We start from the raw sequence: 18,881 nt of genomic DNA, 5'->3' as shown, positions 1-18,881 counted from the left end.
AAGGTTGTGTGTTGTGGCTTCACAAATGCTTTGCTGCATACCTCGGTTATAACGATCTAACAGTTATTTCAGTCAAAGTTGCTCTTCTATCAGCTTGAATCAGTCGGCACTTTCTCCTCTGACCTCTAGAATCAACAAGGCATTTTCGCCCACAGGACTGCCGCATACCGGATGTTTTTCCCTTTTCACACCATTCTTTGTAAACCCTAGAAATGGTTGTGCATGAAAATCCCAGTAACTGAGCAGATTGTGAAATACTCAGACCGGCCCGTCTGACACCAACAACCATACCACGCTCAAAACTGCTTAAATCATCTGTGGCGAGGGGGGCGTGGTTTAGCGGAATCCGCAACGGGAGAGAGACGGAGGGAGCAGAGCGAGGCGTAAGTAGGTCAAATGCAATTAACGAACACGTGTGTTTGATTGCAGTAATTGGCGTGGAGAGACCGGATATAAGCCGAGTCACCGCAGAGAGAAGGGAAGAAAGACACGCTGGGACCTCGTTCTGCACTAGGGAAAGCTACAACAGTGCTTTGAAGTTATTGAAGTTATTGACCGTGTTTAAGCAATCGTTTGCTGTCTACGCCCAGAGGGCATCGTGTTTTATTTTGTTTTGTTGAATAAACGAGTGTCCCAGCAACAAGCCGACCCCTGCCTTCTTCCTTCCTATTGAGACTGTGTTGAACCTTGTTACAGTGGTGCCGAAAACCCGGGAAGGAAGAAGAGCATCGCCGCCATGCAATCTCCGTCAGGTACGCCATTTGCGGACATCATCCAGTCGCTCGCCGGTTTTCACCAGGAACAACATCAACACATGCTGGCGATCAAGGAGGAGCAGGACAAACGCTTTGAAGCGCTCCTCCGGGCCCAGCATGAAGACCGCGAGCTATTCCGGAGCTGGGTAGACCGGGAGGCCCGGGCCACCCCTTCGTTTAAAGACCAGACATCTCCTCTGCCGCTCAACAAGATGGGGCCTCAGGATGATCCGGAGGCCTTCCTGGACCTGTTCGAAAAATCGGCAGAGGCTCGAGGGTGTTGCCCCCTGCGGACTGGCCCCTGCGGCTCATTCCCCTGCTGTCCGGGGAAGCGCAGGTGGCCGCTCACCAATTGCCAGTCCAAAACCTCCTGGCCTACCAGGACCTCAAGCGTGCCATCCTCCAGCGAGTCGGTCGGACTCCGGAGCAACATCGCCAGAGGTTCAGGACTCTAACCCTGGAAGAGTCTGGCCGGCCCTTCGTGATGGCACAGCAGCTCCGGGATTCCTGCCGCAAGTGGTTGATGGCCGACAGTAGCGACGTCGAGGATGTGATCGATCGTGTGGTACTGGAGCTGTTCGTGGCCAAGCTGCCAAGGAAGACAGCGCAGTGGGTCCAGTGCCACCGCCCGACGTCGCTGAACCAGGCCATCCAGCTGGCGGAAGACCAAATGGTGGCGTGTCCAGGGGTCGGCGACCCCTTACCATCTGCTTCTCTCTCTCCTTCTCTCTCCTCCCCTCCCCTCTCTCTCCCTAAATCTGTCCCTCTCCCCAGGTCCCGTGGGGGGCTTCCGTCGAAGCTAGCCCCGAGGTGGAGGACGAGTTACGGGGCTGAACCACCAGCAGGTCCCAGGGCTCCTCCCAGGGGTGGGACTTCGCCCATGGGATCCGTTCCCCAGGCCCCGGCCTCTCCGCTCTCTCCTCGCCAATCGCTTGACCTACTTCCTGCCGCCAGGGTGGCGGTAAAGTCTGGGCCGGCCTGTTGGCGTTGCGGGGACCCAGGGTATTTTATCAATAGGTGTCCGGTGATGGAAGTGATCCGGGTCCTTGATGCGCCAAAGGCTGCCCTCGATCAGGCTGGCTTATACCAAATACCAGTGAGTATCAGGGGGGGTACATATTCGGGATGTAACCAATCCTCCATCCATCAAAGCCTGATTCATCCGAAGGCATTGGATAGTAGCCGCATGGTTAGGGTTCGGTGTGTACACGGGGAAGTGGTGAATTACCCTATTTTGCCTGTGGATATTAAAATTAGGGGACAAAAACATAGAGTAGAGGTGGCCGTTAATCCGCACCTCAGGCATCCGATAATTTTGGGTACGAATTGGCCCGCGTTTAATGAATTATTGGGGTATTTATGTTCGGATGGCTCTTGGGGGAAACAAGGGAGGGATGGAGTAGCGGTTGCGCAGGTGGGAGAGGCTGAACCGGAACCACCGGAACCTGTTGCAGGGGAACCGAGTGCTCCCGAGCGGAACATCCTCCCGGAGCGCGATGATTTTCCCCTGGAACAGTCCCGCGATGAGACCCTGAAAAATGCTTTTGACCAGGTTCGCTCGATCGACGGACAGCTTCTCCTCCCTGACCAACCGCTCTCTTATCCTTACTTTTCAATTTTAAAAGATAGGTTGTATCGGGTGACCCAAGACGCCCAGACAAAGCAAGATACAACCCAGTTGTTGATACCTAGAAGCCGTCGGGAAATGCTTTTCCAGGCGGCTCATTGTAATCCAATGGCCGGGCATTTAGGGCAAGCGGCTACACTAAACCGCCTCATGGCCCGCTTCTTCTGGCCGGGCATTCACGAGAATGTGCGCAGGTGGTGCGCGGCTTGTCGTGAATGCCAGCTGGTGAATCCACCGGCCACCCCAAAAGCACCATTGTGCCCCCTTCCATTAATGCAGGTCCCCTTCGAACGAATTGGCATGGACCTCATCGGGCCATTAGAGCGGTCAGCATGAGGACACCGCTTTGCATTAGTTCTGGTGGACTATGCAACACGATATCCTGAGGCAGTGCCTCTCCGCTCTATTTCCGTGAAGAGTGTGGCGAGTGCACTGTTTCAATTAATCTCCCGGGTGGGGATCCCAAAGGAGATCCTCACCGATCAGGGCACGGCGTTTATGTCACGTACTATTCGCGAGCTTTATGAATTATTGGGCATTAGATCAATTCGAACAAGCGTCTATCACCCACAAACAGACGGGCTGGTCGAGCGATTTAATCGCACATTAAAATCCATGATTCGTAAGTTCGTTCAGGAAGACGCCAAAAATTGGGATAGGTGGCTAGAACCCCTCTTGTTCGCTGTACGGGAGGTCCCGCAAGCCTCCACGGGGTTTTCCCCCTTCGAGCTTCTTTATGGGCGCCAGCCCCGCGGGGTCCTTGACGTCCTTAAAGAAACTTGGGAGGACGGACCTTCTGCTAGTAAAAACGAAATTCAATATGTCATGGACTTGAGAACAAAACTCCACGCGTTGGGGCGGCTATCCATGGAGAATTTGTTGCAGGCTCAAGACAAACAGAGTCGGTTGTACAACAGGGGGGCTAGGCTACGTCAATTTGCACCGGGAGATAAAGTGCTTGTATTACTCCCTACCTCAAGTTCAAAGTTACTCGCGGAGTGGCAAGGACCCTTTGAGGTCACACGGCGGGTTGGGGATCTTAACTATGAGGTAGCTCGAACGGATAGGGGCGGGGCACATCAAATATACCACCTCAACCTATTAAAAAAATGGTCTGAGGCGGAATCAGTGTTGCTGGCGACGGTAGTGAGTGGGGAGGAGGATCTCGGTCCAGAAGTGAGTTCAAAATCCCAATCTCTCGCTCTGGCCCCTGGAGGAGACCACCTCTCACCATCGCAGCTCACTGATATCAAGTCCATTCAAGCAGCCTTTGCTGATGTGTTCTCGCCCCTGCCTGGTCGAACGGATCTCATTCAGCACCATGTTGAGACCGAGCCGGGCGTGGTAGTTCGCAGCCGGCCGTATAGATTACCTGAACCTGATTACCTGATTACCTGATCCATTACATCCCGGGTGGACGAATTGCTTGATCGACTAGGCTCGGCTCGCTTTTACTCGATGCTGGACTTAACTAAAGGTTATTGGCAGATCCCCTTGTCTCCCATGACCAAAGAAAAAACAGCTTTCACCACGCCGTTCGGTTTACACCAATTTGTCACTCTTCCGTTCGGGCTATTCGGGGCTCCAGCCACATTTCAGCGTCTCATGGACAAAATTCTCCGTCCGCATGCTGCATATGCCGCCGCCTACCTGGATGACATCATCATCTACAGTGGGGATTGGCAGCGACATATGCAGCATTTGCGAGCGGTCCTGAAGACGCTGAGGAGGGCTGGGCTCACGGCTAATCCGAGGAAGTGTGCAATTGGGCGGGTGGAAGTAAGATATCTGGGTTTCCACTTGGGTCATGGACAGGTGCGTCCCCAAATTGATAAGACGGCAGCAGTTGCAACGTGTCCAAGGCCTAAGACCAAAAAGGAGGTTAGACAGTTCCTGGGGCTGGCAGGGTATTATAGAAGGTTTGTACCTAATTTTTCGGATACTGCTAGCCCGCTGACTGATTTAATTAAAAAGGAGGCATCAGATACTGTCCAGTGGACGGAGCAGTGCCAGCAGGCTTTCACCCAGTTAAAAGCTGCCCTGTGTGGCGGACCGCTCCTGAATGCACCTAACTTTTCTCTCCCCTTTATGGGGGTGGGGTTGGCGCAGTGGATAAGACGCATGCCCTTGGTGTGAGAGACCCGGGTTCGAATCCACTGTGAGGCACCAATGTGTCCCTGAGCAAGACACTTAACCCCTAGTTGCTCCAGAGGCGTGCGACCTCTGACATATATAGCAATTGTAAGTCGCTTTGGATAAAAGCGTCAGCTAAATGAATAAATGTAAATGTAAATGTATCTTGCAGACAGACGCGTCGAACAGAGGGTTGGGCGCAGTCCTGTCCCAGGAGGTGGAGGGGGAAGAACGGCCGGTGCTGTACATCAGTCGGAAGCTCTCTAAGAGAGAGACGATGTACAGCACTATAGAAAAAGAATGTCTGGCGATCAGGTGGGCTGTTCTTACCCTCCGTTATTACCTCCTGGGGTGGGAGTTCACCCTCTGTTCGGACCACGCTCCTCTGCAGTGGCTCCACCGCATGAAAGATACCAACGCACGGATCACCCGGTGGTATCTCGCTTTACAACCGTTTAAATTTCAGGTGATCCACAGGCCGGGTGTACAGATGGCTGCGGCTGACTTCCTCTCCGGGGGGGGGGGTGGTGGCGGTGGGGGTATGTGGAGAGGGGGGCGTGGTTTAGCGGAATCCGCAACGGGAGAGAGACGGAGGGAGCAGAGCGAGGCGTAAGTAGGTCAAATGCAATTAACGAACACGTGTGTTTGATTGCAGTAATTGGCGTGGAGAGACCGGATATAAGCCGAGTCACCGCAGAGAGAAGGGAAGAGAGACACGCTGGGACCTCGTTCTGCACTAGGGAAAGCTACAACAGTGCTTTGAAGTTATTGAAGTTATTGACCGTGTTTAAGCAATCGTTTGCTGTCTACGCCCAGAGGGCATCCTGTTTTATTTTGTTTTGTTGAATAAACGAGTGTCCCAGCAACAAGCCGACCCCTGCCTTCTTCCTTCCTATTGAGACTGTGTTGAACCTTGTTACATCACCTTTCTTCCCATTCTGAAATTCAGTTTGGAGTTCAGGAGATTGTCTTGACCAGGACCACACCCCTAAATCCATTGAAGCAACTGCCATGTGATTGGTTAATTAGATAATTGCATTAATGAGAAATTGAACAGGTGTTCCTATTAATCCTTTAGGTATATATAAAATACAACCGTATGAATAGATAACACTAAAATCATATTTCAGGAGGTTTTTTGACTTACTTAGCAGTCACACGCTTTAGCCTCTCAGAGTCAGTCCCTCTTCGTTTATTGCTCTCGAGAGTCAGAAAGTTCTCCTTCTGGAAGGTTTCCCATTTCACCAGCCTGTTAGCATCTCTACCCTTTAACTGCAGTGCTATTATAAAAGGCAAATGCACAATTTTAACTTTACATCACATTTCATCTTCAACAAGTCTGCTTGAACTGCATATCATTTCTAACTTTACCAAATCGGTGGAGTTTGGTGGAAGGCACTTTGCGTAAGTTTCTTTTGATTAAGAGGTTGATGAGGGATAGGATGATGAACGGTGGAGCGAGTGTTGGACGGGAATGATACTCCACTATCAAATTATACCGCTGAAACTTCCAGTATGTGTCACTGTGCTCCTGAACCTTAGAGAAAGTATAGCTACAGAAACAAACACAAAGATAATAGAAATACATGGATGGATGGATACTTTGATAGCTACATACAGCAGATGAATGACTAGACAAATACCTGAATGTAGCGATGAGCAGGTTGATTAGTAGGATGTTGGTGACTAGCAGGAATATGACCAGTAAAATGACCACAAGCCAGTTGTGGCTGGTGTCTCTACATGGCTCTTTCCCTTCATTAATCAGTGTCAGATTATCGGTGCAGTCTCTATCCCAATATTTGCCAGCTTAACATACACAGATACAATATCGTCAATGGATGTTAACTGAAAGTTGTGAAATATTTTTAGTGTCAATATAAAGGAATAGTTCAGCCTAAAATTTAAATTTGTTGAAAAATTACTTATCCTCAATCAATGTAAGATGTAGATGTTCATCAGAACAGAGTTGGAGAAATTTAGCACTACTTCCCTTGCTCACCAATGGATCTTCTGCAGTGAATGGGTGCCGTCAGAATAAGAGTCCAAACAGCAGATAAAAACATCACAATAATCCACAAGTAATCCACACCACTCCAGTCCATCAATTAGCATTTTGTGAAGAAAAAGGTATGCATTTTTAAGAAAGAAATTCATCATCAAGGCATTTTTTTTTACCTTTTACATGCTTTCTGCTTAAATGAGTCTTCTATCCACAATATCACTTTCTCTAGTGAAAAAGTAATCTTGTTTCAACCACATATGCACAGTTCAAGAACCATTTACAAGCTAAAACAGTCCAAAGCAGTTCTAAATAAATATGTTGGTGAATTTTGATGTGACAACAGGAGACTGTTTTTTTTACTGGAGAAAGCACTATTATGAAATATGGACTCGTATTTTGCCCAGAAACAATGGCGTAAAGATAAAACACCCTAATGATGGATTTGTTTATTTATAATATTGTGATGTTTTTAATAGCATTTTTTCGGTGAAGAAACAAACTCCTAGATTTAGGGGCAGCATGTTTTCAGCAAATTTAAAATTTTAAGTGAACTATTCCTTTAAGTGTAAATCAGAGGTGTACATACTGTCTATTTCTTCCACAGGAATATGTCCAAATATATGCAAATATGGTCTGTACAAGACTCGTCGAAACACTCTATCAGGGCTTGGGTCATATTGGTATAATAAACCTTGATTGGCCACGCCATACGCAATCAGAAACACTCCCAGGAAGAATAAGAAGAAGAATGCATCCTTTATCTGTGGTTCATTCATAGGAAATAAAAAGAGTAGTGAGATGTGAAAGGTCTCCAATTGTTGCTTTAAATTTTGATTCATTTAATTTTAAACATGTTTTATCTGTTAACAGTTGACACAATGGGATTTTAGTGTTGTAGACGTCTTTTAGGCTTGGAGGGCTTTTAAAAGCATGAAATCAATCTATATTTTTCTGGACGGTTGCTTGGAATGGTCTTGATTCTACAGTAATGCATTGTACGCATAATGATTTTTCTGGATGTCATCTATAGAGATTAATTATCATTTTGATCGCCTCTCTGATTGTCACACCATTTTGCCAAGTATGATGATTTGTGGACCCAGCTGTCTGTGAATGGCAAAAATATGGATGAGTCGGAGCGTGAAGACCATGTAGTCCATACACAGTATACCGCGTCCCATGTTGAATGACCAACTGAACATCCTGAGAAACATAAAAGTACACATGAATATAGTTTTATCATAATTACTCCAGTCTTCTGTGTTATGTGATTCTTCATAAATAATTCTCATATACTGATTTGCTGCTCACAAAATCTCTTTTATTATCATCAATGTTGAAAACAGTTGCTAAATATTTTTGTGGACTGTCAAGCATTACCTGCAGCACAATCCAGCAATAAAGAGGGAGATGGCAAGCACATCAAACTTATTCCAAACATCCTGAAGATACAGCATCAACCTCTGACAAAACATCTTACTGCCCACAATGAATGTCTGGGAGTAAAAGAGTAAAAAGAAAATTAGTCATTATACGTGAATGAAAATTCTTTCTTTGTTTCACTTCTTTGATACAGAGGTTAAAAAAATTATTTTGACTGAACATTTTTCTAAACCCAATTTCACAGCCATACTTGTAACACTCCCAGTTTAAGACCAGTGTTCATCTTGTAATTAGGAGCACATTCTTATCAATAATAAAAAATGTGTCTTCCTAACACAAAGTAAAAAATTTACTGATTTACAGGGGCCTTTTCTTTTTAACTTTGTAAATTATGTTCCTCTTCGGGAACTCGAGCTGCGTCGTAACGCTTTTGGGGAACGCCTTTGGCAAGAACAACTCTGAATATCGTGTGCAATCAGTTCAATGGAAGAGCGTGACGTCACGGACGGGGTGACGTAGCGACCAGGAAGCTATAAAGGCACGTGCCACGCAGCTAGCCTCAGCTTCGCGTCTTTCAGCAAGCGCTCTGTGTGTGCATGTTCATAAGTCTGTCTTGTAAGTCTTATTTACTGTTGTCTGTCCAGTATTATTAGACTAAGATGCCTAAGTCTAAAGCAAAGACCAGACATTTGAAGGGCGAAACCAAATCGTGCTATAAACTGTGTGGTCCTCCATGCCAGCGCTACATCACGGCTGGAGACACACATGATTTATGCGGGGTTTGCCTGGGGTCGAAGCACGCTGAGTCAGCTCTCGAGGGAGCTGACTGTCCGCATTGTGAACGATTGCCAATGCGGACGCTTCGATCCCGGAGGGCTCTCTTCGAGGAGGGAGCCTTCGCCAGCGTTCCCCGACGGCTCTGGCCCCGCTTCTGCTGAGGCAGAGCGGCTGCTGCACTCGTGGGGTTCGCAGGTGGATCTGGCAGAGGGAATGGAGACGGGCCAGTCCTTATCTCCTTCCTCATCTGCTAGATCAGGCACCCAAACCCTGGGATCGGAAGCACGCTCGTCGGTTTCTTCCCCCCAGGGCGAGGGGTCGACACTCCACCTCTCTTCGTCTGATGAGGTGGATGTGGAGACAGTTGGTAGGGATTCGCCACCCCTTTCGCCCCAGTATGAGGAGCTGCTGGAGGTGGTTACTCGGGCAGTCGAGAAGTTAAAAATAGACTGGCCCCTACAGAAAATACATGAACCGCAGAGAAGTAAACTCGATGCGCGGTATCTCAGGCCCAGACAACCACCTCCAGTCCGGAGCCTTCCCTTTTTTCCCGACCTCCATGACGAAATAGCGAGGTCGTGGAAACACCCATATTCCACCCGTCTCTTCGGCCCTGACTCACAATATTATGGGAATGTGACAGGGGTAAGTATACAGCGTGCTGTTAACGGTCCCACCACGTCTACTCCGTGTGTTTCTCTGCGCAGGCCCGGTGCACCCAGGACGCGATCTTCCCAGATGTCCTTCACTGCGACGCCGGGACACCACGGACCCTGGGTGCATCCACAGCGGAGGACGCGAGCCGGGTCCCGGGCGACTACTTCTCCCCCTCCTGCCTTCGAGCTCTCCATCCAGAACCGCTTCGCTCCCCTCCGCGAGACAGGACGCGAAGCTGTGATCATCGGAGACTCCATCGTCCGACACGTAAGTGCTACGTTAGCCGAAGGTAAAGTGCACACTCATTGTTTGCCTGGTGCTCGTGTTCTCGATGTTTCTGCGCCGATACCCGCGATCCTGAAGGACGGCGAGAGCCCCAGAGCGGTCGTGCTTCACGCCGGGGTTAACGACACCACGCTGCGGCAGACGGAGACGCTGAAGAGGGACTTCAGGAGCCTGATCGAGACGGTTCGCAGCACGACGCCCGCGGCGACGATCGTCGTGTCAGGACCACTGCCCACGTATCGACGAGGACACGAAAGGTTCAGTAGACTTTTTGCTTTAAATGAATGGTTGTTGTCATGGTGTAAAGAACAGAAACTGCTATTTGTTAATAACTGGAATCTTTTCTGGGAGCGTCCTAGACTGTTTCGCGCTGATGGATTACACCCCAGCAGAATTGGAGCGGAGCTTCTCTCTGACAACATCTCCAGGACACTTCGCTCCATGTGACTAGTAAGACAATTCTCAAATAACCATTATGATGAGTTTTGTTCTAACCGCTTAAATGCTAAAGGTACTTGCGCTGTAAAACCTATTAAGACTGTGTCTGTTCCCCGAATAGCGAGGTCAAAATATAAATATAATGTAGGATCTAGAAAAAATCTTATCGTAATTAAACCAGAAAAATGTAAAGTAAATGAACAAAAACAATTTTTAAAGTTTGGGCTCATAAATATTAGATCACTCGCACAAAAAGCAGTTATTGTAAATGAAATGATCACAGATAATAGTTTTGATTTACTCTGCTTGACTGAAACCTGGCTAAAACCAAATGATTATTTTGGTCTAAATGAGTCTACTCCACCAAACTACTGTTATAAGCATGAGCCCCGTCAGACTGGTCGTGGCGGGGGTGTTGCAACAATATATAGTGATATTCTCAATGTTACCCAGAAAACAGGATACAGGTTTAACTCATTTGAAATACTTCTGCTAAATGTTACTCTGTCAGACATACAAAATAAATCTAATGTATCTCTTGCTCTGGCTACTGTGTATAGACCACCAGGGCCGTATAAAGAATTCCTGAAAGAATTTGCAGATTTCCTCTCAGACCTTCTAGTTACAGTTGATAAGGCGCTAATCATGGGAGATTTTAATATTCACGTTGATAATGCAAATGATACATTAGGACTTGCGTTTACTGACCTAATAAACTCCTTTGGAGTCAAGCAAAATGTCACCGGGCCCACTCATCGTTTTAATCATACACTAGATTTAATTATATCGCATGGAATCGATCTTACTGCTATAGATATTGTACCTCAAAGTGATGATATTACAGACCATTTCCTTGTATCGTGCATGCTGCGTATAACTGATATTAACTATATGTCGCAGCGTTACCGTCTGGGCAGAACTATTGTTCCAGCCACCAAAGAAAGATTCGCAAATAACCTGCCTGATCTATCTCAACTGCTAATTGTACCCAAAAATACACACGAATTAGACGAAATTACTGACAACATGGGCACTATTTTCTCTAATACATTAGAAGCTGTTGCCCCAATCAAATTGAAAAAAGTTAGAGAAAAACGTACTGTACCATGGTATAACAGTAATACTCACTCTCTCAAGAAATTAACTCGTAGTCTTGAACGCAAATGGAGAAAAACTAACTTAGAAGTTTTTAGAATTGCATGGAAAAACAGTATGTCCAGCTATAGACAGGCTCTAAAAACTGCTAGGGCAGACCATATACACACACTCATTGAAAATAACCAAAACAATCCAAGGTTTTTATTTAGCACAGTGGCTAAGTTAACAAATTACCAGATGCCACCTGATTCAAATATTCCACCAACGTTAAATAGTAATGACTTTATGAATTTCTTCACTGATAAAATAGATAACATTAGAAATACAATAGCGAATGTAGATTCTACAGCGTCTAACACTTCAGTTTCATCCATCGCACCCAAAGATAAACTGCAGCGCTTTACAACCATAGGACAGGAAGAGCTAAATAAACTTATCACTGTATCTAAACCAACAACATGTTTATTAGATCCTGTACCCACTAAATTACTGAAAGAGCTGTTACCTGTAGCAGAAGAAACGCTTCTCAATATCATAAACTCGTCGTTAACTTTAGGACACGTCCCAAAACCATTCAAGCTGGCGGTTATCAAGCCTCTTATTAAGAAACCAAAACTAGATCCTAGTGTACTGGCAAATTATAGGCCTATTTCAAATCTTCCATTTATGTCTAAAATTTTAGAGAAAGTTGTGTCTGCTCAATTGAGCACCTTCCTGCATAAAAATGATATGTATGAAGAATTTCAGTCAGGTTTTAGGCCCCACCATAGCACAGAAACTGCACTTGTTAAAATTACAAATGACCTGCTCTTGCGTCAGACCAAGGCTGCATCTCATTTCTAGTCTTACTTGATCTTAGTGCTGCGTTCGACACCATAGATCATGACATACTCATAGATCGATTACAAAACTATACAGGTATTCAAGGGCAGGCTCTAAGATGGTTTAGATCCTACCTCAAGGATCCGTCCTAGGTCCCCTTCTATTTTCAATATATATGTTGCCCCTTGGTAATATTATTAGAAAATACGGAATTAGCTTCCACTGTTATGCTGATGATACTCAGCTATATATCTCAACGAGACCAGATGAAACTTCCCAATTATCTAAGCTAACAGAGTGTGTTAAAAATGTAAAAGATTGGATGACACACAATTTTCTCCAATTAAATTCGGATAAGACAGAGATATTAATTATTGGACCAAAAAACACTACACAGAATCTTGTAGATTACAATCTGCAACTAGACGGATGTACTGTTACTTCCTCTACAGTCAGAAATCTGGGTGTTATATTAGACAGCAATTTGTCTTTTGAAAATCATATTTCCAATGTTACAAAAACTGCATTCTTCCATCTTAGAAACATTGCCAAGCTACGAAACATGTTATCGGTTTCTGATGCAGAAAAGCTAGTTCATGCATTCATGACCTCTAGACTGGACTATTGTAATGCACTTCTAGGTGGTTGTCCTGCTTCGTCAATAAACAAGCTACAGGTAGTCCAAAATGCAGCAGCTAGAGTCCTTATGAGGTCAAGAAAATATGATCATATTACCCCAATTTTACAGTCTCTGCACTGGCTACCTATTAAGTTCCGTATCAGTTACAAATTATCATTACTTACCTATAAGGCCCTAAATGGTTTAGCTCCAGCGTACCTAACTAGCCTTCTACCACGCTACAACCCATCACGCACCCTAAGGTCACAAAACGCTGGACTTTTGGTCGTTCCTAGGATAGCAAAGCCCACTAAAGGAGGTAGAGCTTTCTCACATTTGGCTCCCAAACTCTGGAATAGCCTTCCTGATAATGTTCGGGGTTCAGACACACTCTCTCTGTTTAAATCTAGATTAAAAACACATCTCTTTCGCCAAGCATTCGAATAATGTTTCTTTTTAATTGTGAGTGTAGTTGCATCTGTTCAAAGTTGCATTTTTATTCATTAGCTTGGGTTAAACTAATTTTACTTTGTTGGATCAGCAGCTATGCTAATGATGTCTGTATTTTGTTTCTATGTTTCGCCACGGGATTTACATCCCGTGGTAACTAGGATTTACACAAGCTCCAGTCTGGATCCAGAACACCTGAGAAGAGATGATGCTGACCCTCAGAGGACCCCAGATGATGCTAACCTTGAATCAACAAACAGAACTAACAATTATTGCTAAATGTGTGACTGAATCATATAATAACTTAATAATATTGATAGTTCATCGTCTAGCTGACTACGTCTTGTATTATTATTATTATTTTTTCTAAAATCCTGTCAAATGTGCACAAACTACTAGCTACTACTAAATATTGTAGAAACATAATTTTCTGTAAAGTTGCTTTGTAACGATTTATTTTGTAAAAAGCGCTATACAAATAAACTTGAATTGAATTGAATTGAACAGGGCTCGATGAGCGTGGGTACAGAGCGATGCCACGGGTCGAACAGACACTTGCGGGCTATCTGTCACCCGGTTCGGCATCGTCTCTGAAGGCTCCGGCCTTGCCTACAAAAGCATTAAGAACAACATCAGCGTTAGTGGGCAAGGGCTATGTGGCAGCAGGTCAGGCAGGGGCGTGCCTTAACACCATGGCCGTCCTTCAAGCATATCAGGCCGACCTGCTGAGAGATGTAGACGAGGGAGAGGGGATCAAGTCCGACGATATTGCAGAGCTTAGACGGACCGCTGATCTCTCCCTCCGCGCCACCAAAGAGACCGCTCGCGCGATTGGGCGGTCTATGGCAGCCTTGGTGGCCGCGGAGAGGCATTTATGGCTGAACCTGTCCCAAATAAAAGATTGTGACAGGTTCTGACTCCTGGACGCCCCGCTCCAAGCCTCGGGCCTGTTCGGCGACACAGTCAATACTGTCGTCGACAGGTTCCAGGAGGCCCGTAAGCAGGCGGCGGCGTTCCAGAGTTTCCTCGCTCGTCGCTCTTGTGGGTTATCTGGACGGGAGATACTCACGCCACTAGCAGGCTCCTCATACCGTGAGGCTCAAAAACGCTCTGAGTCGGGGGCTCCTAGATTAAAATCTGATCTTCGTACAGTTATCAAAGCTAGGAAGTCCTCGACAAAGAGGTCCTGACGCCAATATCCCAGTGACCTCGAGGGTAGCCCCTACGGGGTCTGAGCGGTATCCACCTCGTTATACGGTGCCCGCCTCTCCCCGGTTCCCTCTGGAGGCCGGTCTGCCAACCCTGCCGGTGCTTCAGGGTGCAGCGGTCTCCTGCGAGCGTCCCTCCCAGTTATTTCCGCCCGTGAGCGTAGCGGAGCTGGGAAGCTCGCCTCCCCTTCGGGGGCCTCTTACACCAGAGATCAGTCTCGAGAGACTGATTCCCTTAATACATTTTAGAGCAGCGTGGAAACTTCTGCCAAATGTATCTCAATGGGTCCTGCACACAGTAGAAAGAGGCTATGCTATTCAATTCGGCCGTCCACCGCCGAGATTCAATGGGGTTACACCGACAGTCGTCGGCCCCCAGCACGCTCTGGTTATGGAACAGGAAGTGAATACCCTATTAAGTAAGGAGGCCATCGAGGTGGTCCCTCCTCTAGACAGGGAATCCGGGTTCTACAGCCGGTATTTCATAGTTCCAAAGAAGGATGGGGGGTTGCGTCCGATCTTAGACCTACGTCAGTTAAACCTCTCAGTTATGTCACTGAAGTTCAAAATGCTTACTGTCAAACAGGTTGTAGCTCAAATCAGATCCGAGGACTGGTTTGTCAAAATAGATCACAAAGATGCATACTTCCACATATCCATCCTTCCACAACACAGGAAGTTTCTGAGGTTCGCTTTCGGGGGCAAAGCTTATCAATATCGAGTACTTCCCTTCGGCCTTGCACTCTCACCCCGCACATTCACGAAATGTGTAGATTTGGCTCTGGTACCCCTCCGTATGCAGGGCATCCACATTCTAAATTATATCGACGATTGGTTGATTTTAGCTCAATCAGAGCAGATGGCGGTTCGACATCGAGGTGTCATTCTCACCCATATGGGGGAGCTGGGTTTGAGACTGAATGCCAAGAAGAGTGTACTTTCTCCAGTTCAGAGATTCACCTATCTAGGCGTAGTATGGGATTCGACCACGATGCAGGCACGTATGTCTCCTGCTCGGATCGAGTCGATCCTCACATCAGTCAAGAGAGTCAGAGAAGGCCAGTCACTCACTGTGAAGCAGTTTCAGAGACTGTTAGGGCTCATGGCAGCTGCGTCCAACATGATACCTTTTGGTCTCCTGCACATGAGGCCCCTTCAGTGGTGGCTCAAGACCAAGGGGTTTTCCCCGAGGGGAAATCCTTTCCGAACTATTCAGGTCACGCGGCGATGCCTTCGTGCCTTAGACATATGGAAGAAACCTTGGTTCTTGAATCAGGGCCCGTTGTTGGGAGCTCTTGGTCGCCGTGTAACACTAGCGACAGATGCGTCCCTCACCGGTTGGGGTGCGGTCATGAGTGGCCACCCTGCCCGCGGTCTGTGGAGCGGTCGCCATCTGACATGGCACATCAATTGTCTAGAAATGCTAGCAGTATATCGAGCTTTAAAATATTTCCTCCCAGACCTGAGAGGCTGTCATGTGTTAGTGCGCACCGACAACACAGCGGTAGTCTCTTATATCAATCACCAGGGGGGTCTGCGTTCACGCCCCTTGTACAAGCTGGTGCACCAGATCCTCCTGTGGTCCCAGGGCAAACTCCTCTCGCTAAGAGCAGTGTATATTCCTGGGCGATTGAATGTGGGAGCAGACATGCTGGCGAGACAGGGGCCGAGGCCAGGGGAATGGATGCTTCATCCCGAGGTGGTGAAGCAGATATGGCAAATATTTGGCAAAGCTCAGGTGGACCTCTTCGCGACTCGAGAGACATTGCAATGTCCCCTCTGGTTCTCTCTAGTTCACCCAGCTCCTCTGGGACTAGATGCCATGGCACAGACTTGGCCGAGGCTTCGTCTGTATGCCTTTCCCCCCATCGCTCTGCTCCCGGGAGTTCTGGCGAGAGTACGCCGGGACGGGGTCCGTCTGTTGTTAGTAGCCCCGTTCTGGCTTGGCCAAGTATGGTTCCCAGATCTGATTTCTCTCCTCGACGGCTCTCCATGGCAGATTCCGATCAGGACAGATTTACTCTCTCAGGCGCAGGGCAAAATAATTCACTCTCGCCCGGAGTTGTGGAAGCTGTGGGTGTGGCCCCTGAGGGGGCACATCTGTTAGCAGCTGGTCTCTCAACCGAGGTTGTTGAGACCCTACTCCAATCCAGAGCTCCCTCAACGAGGAAACTGTACGCCCTGAAGTGGAAACTCTTCACTTCATGGTGCAGAGATCACCACCTTGACCCTGTTAACTGCCCAGTTGGTACAGTTCTGGAGTTTTTATAAGCTAGGCTCTCTGCGGGGTTAACCCACTTAACCTTAAAGGTGTACGTGGCAGCCATAGCTGCTTACCACGTCCCTTACAGTGACCAGTCACTGGGTAGACACCCCCTAGTTACACGTTTCCTCCGAGGTGCACTGAGGCTGAGACCTCCAGTACGGTCCCGTATTCCCCCATGGGATTTGGTTGTGGTGTTAGAGGCTCTCTGCAAAGCTCCATTCGAGCCAATTCAAGAAATCTCAGACAGACATCTGACACTTAAGACTGCCCTATTACTGACTATTACCTCTCTAAAGATAGTTGGAGATCTTCAGGCCCTCTCGGTGGCCCCTAACTATCTAGACTTTGCCCCTGGTATGGCCAAAGCATTTCTTTACCCTCGAGCGGGTTACATTCCTAAAGTTCCCTCTGTCACACCACAACCTGTCGTACTGCAGGCCTTCTGTCCTCCTCCCTTTTGGGAGCCAGACCAGGCGAAGCTAAATTGTATGTGTCCAGTGCGAGCATTGGACACATACATCCACAGAGCTGCCCTGTGGAGAAAGTCTGACCAATTGCTTGTATGCTACGGTCCTCCTAAAAAGGGTTCTCCTGCCTCTAAGCAGACCCTTAGTCATTGGATAGTCAAGGCTATCAACGTCTCCTATGAGTCCTCTGGTCTTCCCCTTCCTTTGGGAGCCAAGGCTCACTCTACGCGGAGTATGGCTGCCTCTAAGGCCTTTTTAGCAGGTGTGTCCCTCTTGGACATCTGCAACGCTGCGGGGTGGTCCACGCCCTATACATTCGCCAGATTTTACAATCTCAATATGCGAGCCGCTCCTGGCTCTTCTGTCCTCTCGTCCTAAGCTGTGCTCTTCGGATACACACTAGGCAGGGCCTTGGTAGTCTTGGCACATCGTTCCCCAAAAGCGCTACGACGCAGCTCGAGTTCCCGAAGAGGAACGTCCCTAGGTTACGTATGTAACCCTAGTTCCTTGAGGGAACGAGACGCTGTGTCGCCGAGCCATACTCCCGCCACCCCTGCCTGCGCTTGCTTCCCTACTCGAAGCTGAGGCCAGCTGCGTGGCATGTGCCTTTATAGCTTACTGGTCGCTACGTCACCCCGTCCGTGACGTCACGCTCTTCCATTGAACTGATTGCACACGATATTTAGAGTTGTTCTTGCCAAAGGCGTTCCCCAAAAGCGCTACGACGCACCGTCTCGTTCCCTCGAGGAACTAGGGTTACATACGTAACCTAGGGACGTTTTATTTTATTTTATTAAATGTATGTAGTGTTTCCTCTAGAATATTTTCTAGCTCTGGTGGCAGGACTATTTCTCATGGACCATGCCCCCTCCCCATCCAAGAATCATGTGCACTCAGAATTGAATGAACTAACAAGTAAATAGTAAATAATAAGATAAAAACAAATAAATTAATGGCAATCAATAGCACAAACAAAAACAATAACAAGATACAAATCAAATTAACAATACTTAAATTTTTTTAAGCAAGGTCTATCTATAAATTATTCAACTGTAAAATAACACTAGATAGTCTTCACTGTATAATGAAAGACAGCAGCAGGTTTATTTAGGCTGCTGTCTCTTTAAGATCTCATGCAGGATCTAATATACTGATACAAGGCTCTATTTTTAGTGCTTGTCCTCTTTAAAAATGTAGGAGCACCTTCTGAGCAATAACCAAATTCTGATAAAAAAAATTTGCTTCCCTAATAAGAGGTGACTTTTTTTATCCCTTTTCAATAACTACAATGAACGGATCATTTGGACTTCAGCGTTGTTTTCCAGTGTTTTGCGAAGCCACAAAGCGGCCCATTAGAATATCATTAAAATAATTCCTGCCTACATAAATTAAAATGTTTGGAGGGTGGGGAGGGGCATGGTTGTGGTTAGAATGCTTGGTTGAGTACTTCAGACAAGAAAACGACAAAGAGGAAGAAGTGCTGCTGTAGAGTTAGTTCATCAGAGAAAACGAAGAAGAAGCTGCTGTAGAGCCAAGTTTTTGTTTGGCCTTCCTAAAGTGGACGCCGTCAAGCCAACCGGCAAATGATTTACATAGCTTCAACCGACCCACACCCGATCGTCACATTCAGGGTCCGTTGTCACGGTTGGTAAACCGTGTTCTCGGGGTGTTTGCACTTTTTGGTGAAATCTGTGTGTTTCGCGTCAGCACTGATTAGCTTGTGGGCGTCTCCGTTAATTGTCATCAGCAACAGCTGTCACTCATTACTCATCCACTATTTATTGGCTTGTCTCACGTCTTGTGTTTGTGAGATCGTTGTTTAATGTCGGTTACCCTGTTTGTTGGTTTTAGTATTGTCTGCGTTGGATGTCTGTGTTTTTCCCAGAACCTC

General features: G+C 47.0%; 1 protein-coding gene across 5 annotated transcripts in view; it reads right to left on the bottom strand.

The window, feature by feature from the left end:
- The window catches only part of LOC113111986 (transient receptor potential cation channel subfamily M member 4-like), a 106,300-nt gene that overhangs the window by 19,096 nt on the left and 68,323 nt on the right, over positions 1-18,881 (bottom strand). For all 5 annotated transcript variants that reach the window (XM_026277305.1, XM_026277303.1, XM_026277301.1 and 2 more), the window contains 6 exons: positions 7,901-8,016; positions 7,591-7,723; positions 7,107-7,281; positions 6,159-6,324; positions 5,887-6,068; positions 5,663-5,795 (listed from right to left, as the gene is read on the bottom strand). In XM_026277305.1, coding sequence (XP_026133090.1) covers positions 5,663-5,795; positions 5,887-6,068; positions 6,159-6,324; positions 7,107-7,281; positions 7,591-7,723; positions 7,901-8,016 — 905 coding nt within the window. The remainder of the gene's footprint in view (positions 1-5,662; positions 5,796-5,886; positions 6,069-6,158; positions 6,325-7,106; positions 7,282-7,590; positions 7,724-7,900; positions 8,017-18,881) is intronic.

This window comes from Carassius auratus, chromosome 12 (assembly GCF_003368295.1).
Source record: "Carassius auratus strain Wakin chromosome 12, ASM336829v1, whole genome shotgun sequence".
Classification (NCBI taxonomy): Eukaryota; Metazoa; Chordata; class Actinopteri; order Cypriniformes; family Cyprinidae; genus Carassius; species Carassius auratus.
This window is presented reverse-complemented; position numbering and strand designations above follow the sequence as displayed.